The sequence below is a fragment of the Macrobrachium rosenbergii genome, chromosome 41 (genome assembly GCF_040412425.1).
Source record: "Macrobrachium rosenbergii isolate ZJJX-2024 chromosome 41, ASM4041242v1, whole genome shotgun sequence".
Lineage (NCBI taxonomy): Eukaryota > Metazoa > Arthropoda > Malacostraca > Decapoda > Palaemonidae > Macrobrachium > Macrobrachium rosenbergii.
Window position 1 is genome coordinate 31,726,748 of NC_089781.1, and position 5,000 is coordinate 31,731,747.

At 34.7% G+C, this 5,000-nt stretch overlaps 1 protein-coding gene across 1 annotated transcript in view; it reads right to left on the reverse strand.

Annotated features, from left to right (window-relative positions):
* Positions 1 to 5,000, reverse strand: part of LOC136826782 (ADAMTS-like protein 5) — a 220,411-nt gene that overhangs the window by 16,648 nt on the left and 198,763 nt on the right. Inside the window, exon 3 of the mRNA XM_067084218.1 lies at positions 1,372 to 1,547. Coding sequence (XP_066940319.1) covers positions 1,372 to 1,547 — 176 coding nt within the window. The remainder of the gene's footprint in view (positions 1 to 1,371; positions 1,548 to 5,000) is intronic.

The following is a 5,000-nucleotide window of genomic DNA, read 5'->3' on the forward strand; positions in this document are numbered from 1 at the left end:
TTTTGTGAGTTTCATTCACCAAGAATGACAGAATATAAGAAACATCAAAATTGTGTATCACGAATTATTTCCGTACCTATAAAGAGCACAATATACGGAATAGCAGGTCTCATCAGTTGCAAGAAAATAGCCTTTGATGTTTTCCAATTATACCTGTTATGAATAAGCTCGTTATAATGTCATATTTATTTGAGCAACTACTTCTATGCTGATTATTAAAAATACAATCTCTCTCAATTTTAAGAATCCTGTCTTCTTGCAAGGTGTTTGCATGTGAACGGACCCAAGTCATAAATCAGAAATATTATTGGAAGTCTTTTACAATTATTGTAATAATATTTACGAGCTGCATATTACTGAGAATTACTCTAAAACAGTAAATGTCTGATAAGTTTATTCCTATCAATATATATATATATATATATATATATATATATATATATATATATATATATATATATATATATATATATATATATATATATATATGATTATATATAAATGATTATTCCAGGATTTTTTTTTGAAAAAGAACAATCAAGGCCGTCAACGAACATTCCTTAAATACAGTGTTCATTAATCAAAATAAGCCTAATTCAGTGGTATTAAAGCGATAGTAGAATGAATGATTGGCTGTTTAGTGATTATGCTAATATCGTGTCTGATTTGCATCTCTCCTTTGTTGACTAAAAGTGAGTGCTTGGTATAATCTTCTGGAAATATTGACGCTATAAATTTCCTTTGGAAAGAGGCCTGCGATTTCTGCTAAATAGTTTACAATGCTACCTTTATTGCTATATTTGCAAGAGGAAAAATATAAACTCACAAGGTCTTCCGTTAATTATTAAAGAATTACTATCGGTTTATTAGTAGACTTTCCGTACTTTAGATCCAAAAATGAAGTTTCATTTCTTGGTCCATTGGAGTATAGATAAAGAACTATAAATTCCTTGTGATACTTTAAGGCTTAGTTTTCTTTCCACCTTTAGCAGTTAACTCAATATAAATAAAAAAGACCTGGAACGTAGGTACATTTCAAAGACATTAGGCATTTTGCAAAGGTAAATGTCTCGGTTCAGTAACTTTGAAATGACAATTATGATTGAAGCTTATATAAAACCATTTAAAACTCCTAACCAGCATGACATAATTGTCATAAAAAAATTTCTAGGCAGTCATTTCAGTGTCTGTGAATAACGAACTAAAAGAGCTCAAAATCCAAAGGGTAAAGGACAATAGAAATAGGTTTTCGATACGAAATTTAACTTCTGAGCGTTTTTATAAATCAAACCCATAACAATGATGTAGTAGTGGACGTGTGTTTATGTGCTCGCTTGAATGCGAAGGGAAGAGAGATAGCTCTTAACTCACCTTGAACATCTTGCCCAGGGACTCCACTGAGACCACTCTGTCATGACGTCATTGACATGGGGTCTGGGACCTATGTGAGACCGATGGGAGAAACCGGACGTCCCATCCTTCGTCCGCGCCCACGAATAGTATGATGGTGGCTCTTGGTAGGACGTGACCAGGCCAACTTGTAAGACCTGAGGAAGGAGAAAAAACAGAGATCTAATTATTTACTTATATTTCACATACATTTAAAAGTCATCACAGTATTTGTAAAGATGGGTATGTTTTCTTATTCTTCAATCTTGTTGACTTGTTTTTAGTTTTCTGAAAAAGAAAATCATTGAAATGGTTAATTTTCCGTAAAAGAAAACTATTGAGATGGCTTTGTCTGTCCGTCCGCACTTTCTGTTCGCCCTCTGATCTTAAAAACTACTGAGTCTAGAGGGTTGCAAATTGGTAGGTTGATCATCCACCCTACAATCATCAAACACCAATTTCAGCCCTCTAGTCTCAGTAGTATTTATTTTATTTAAGGTTAAAGTTAGCCACGATCGTGCGTCTGGCACCGCTAACACAAGCCGCCACCGAGTTGTGGCTGAAAGTTTCATGGGTGTAGCTGAGAGTTTCATGGGCGGTGGCTGAGTTTCATACAGCATTATACGCTATACAGGAAACTCGATTACGACGAAGAAATATCCGCGCATTTTTTACTCATTTCTTTTACTGCCGTTTTACTAGCAGCTTTGAAACAATTTAAGTAATTTGTTTTGTTTTGTGTTATCGGAAGCTCATTTTCATATGAGAGTATATTATACTTCTCTAAAGGAAGTAGGAATTACAAGCATAACTTTCCAATAATTATTAGCGAAAAGAAATGAGTGAAGTTATTAAACATGAAGCCACTAAAAAAAAAAAAAAAACTGAAAACTCTACAGGGTTTCTATTTCAGTTATCGGTTATTTTTTAACCTATTTGAGATCTGGTCTTAACCATAAATTAAAATGCCCTATTGTCCACCTCAAATAATGGCTATAATATGAAAAAGCGTATAGGAGATAAAAAAAAAAAGATGAATTCATAATTGCCTCAGTTCGTCTCTCTCTCTCTCTCTCTCTCTCTCTCTCTCTCTCTCTCTCTCTCTCTCTCTCTTAAATCCAATGCATAAAATTAGAGCTTTCGTAATGACTGCAAATTATGTGGAGAAACATCGTGGGCAACTGGTATTATGCCAACGTCCAGTAGCCTACAACGAAAGACTAGAAAACACATTAAAAAAAATAAGCCCACACTCATTTTAAGTTTTTTTCAGTTCTAAAATTTATATCCTCTTTCCTGTGCCTAAGACGGCTTGGAAAAAAACACCAGATTATCTAGGGGCTGCATTATTACAGGAGGAAAACGTGAAAATTTTTAGGACCTCGCCGAAGTCTAGGGTCATTTCACTCCACAAACATCATCCGAGGTCGGTGGGTTGAAAATCTACGTAAATGTGTTATTCAAGTCGTTCTCGGTAACAATATAAATCTTCGAATGTTCCATAAAAATATCAATACTTTTTTTTTATAAATTTGTTTATATTTTTGTATCATCTGTATTTGTGTCTTTTTACCTGACAACTGCTCTCGCAGAACTCTTCCCAGTTTTCCATACAGCTTCCTTACTCCTATTCTGTAGTAGCACTCACACATTCCTTTTCGTATCCTGAATAGTTTAAATACTAGTAGACATATTCTTAGATCAATTAAGCTTAGGAATGTGTCCATATCAAAGACCATCGCTGCTAAAAAAAATATTCAAACAAAATATATGCGGGATTCCTAAAAAGATATGTTACAAATAGATCACATTTCTTAAAACAAAACACAATCAAAATTGAAATGTCCATCTCAAACATTTCAAGACACTACCAAGAAGGCTCCTTCATGTGGCTTGCTAAAAAGTCCCTAACTTAGCTTCCTTACTTAGCAATATGCAATTAGAAGCGAAAGATTTAAGCTATTTATCACTTGCGAAAAGGCTTTGCCAAATGGTCTTCCCTTTTATGATCAATCTCAGGGATTTGATGGTCAGTGAATTGCTATCACGTAGTAACGTAGTTGGTCGTTAGTAGAATGAAATTTGACACTTGAAAAAGCTTTTTTTTTATTAAAGAAATATGGAAAATAATAATGCTCTTCCTTTACAGAATATATTGATAGCTCAATGCAGGTAGAATTAGTAATAACATAAACGTTTTAAAAAATGATAAATTTTCTTTCCGTGACTGACAATTTTATAGTCTGTGACTCTCCTTCCGGGATTATTATTTAACGTCAAGTATTACAACCTGTAGGTGTAATAAATTTCTTGATTAAAAAGCCTAGGTATCTAAAAGTTCTTTAAACCATGACGAGAACTTTCAAATTAACGACACATTACACCACGTATAGATTTCTCATTGGGATTCATTTAAGACAGGTGGTGAGGTTAAGGGGAGGGGCAAACATATCTGAGACGGGTTTGTTGACTGTCAGTACATGGGTCTACGCCCACCTGGATAACTCCAACGCCCATACACGTCGCTTTAGAGTAGCGCATATGATTAAGCGGGGTTCAGATTAGCTCAAAGTCAAATATCATCCCACACATGAGAGGGAGGAAATCTCTCTCTCTCTCTCTCTCTCTCTCTCTCTCTCTCTCTCTCTCTCCCCTCGTTTATTGGAATGTAATTGATAGAACTCTTTTAATCCGCGTTCGACCCCCCAACCAGGGGACGAAAGAACGTTGCGAATGAGTTTCCAGAATTTCTCTGTTGGCCAAACCAGTAATTACGTGTCAAGTTGTCGTTGCTGGAGAGAGAGAGAGAGAGAGAGAGAGAGAGAGAGAGAGAGAGAGAGAGAGAGAGTTCTGAAAAAATGTATCATAATTTTTATATGTAAATGAGAGAATTTATTTATTTTTTTATTTCAACGTTGCGTTTTAGTCTTTAAGAAAATAGATGAACAACCCAAATGATCCCGAATGTTGTCTGAAGGGTTGCAAAAATAAAATATATATTTCCTTTGCTTTATTGAGCATAGAAGGTTGTTGGTGACACAGGAGATGAAGGAAATGGAAAGAGGAAATATATTTTGTCATTTTCCAACCATTCACCGTACAGCCTGGAAATTTGGATAATTTGATTTTTAAGAAATGCTAAATTGTAAGGTGTCATTCATATCCAGTAGCAATAATTCTGAAAATGAATTTAGATATTTTTATCCAAAATAATTAACACTGGATTAATTTTCATTTTCTAAAGGTTTGGAAAAAAATAGTTATCTTTTCTAAAAGTTACCTCGACGCAGCTCACCTAAAATAAAAGTTCGATCATGCTATGAATATTGCTCGTTGGTGGGGCATTGTCCGGAGGTCCACAATAGACATCCTCTATCCTTATACACTGTGCAATACTTGCGAACTGGCATAGGAAGACCCCTTGCTGGTATACAGCCTGCTGTGTCTGTCCCTCTTTGACTGTTTCGCATTTTTTCTGCTTTCAAAGATAAGGTTAAAGTCTTTTCTTTTTGTCTTTCTTTCCCAGTAAAGATTTTACTGTTATTTCATCCTGTCTGACCAAAATGAACCTTTCAGTTTGAATAACATCATAAAATTTTACACAACCATTT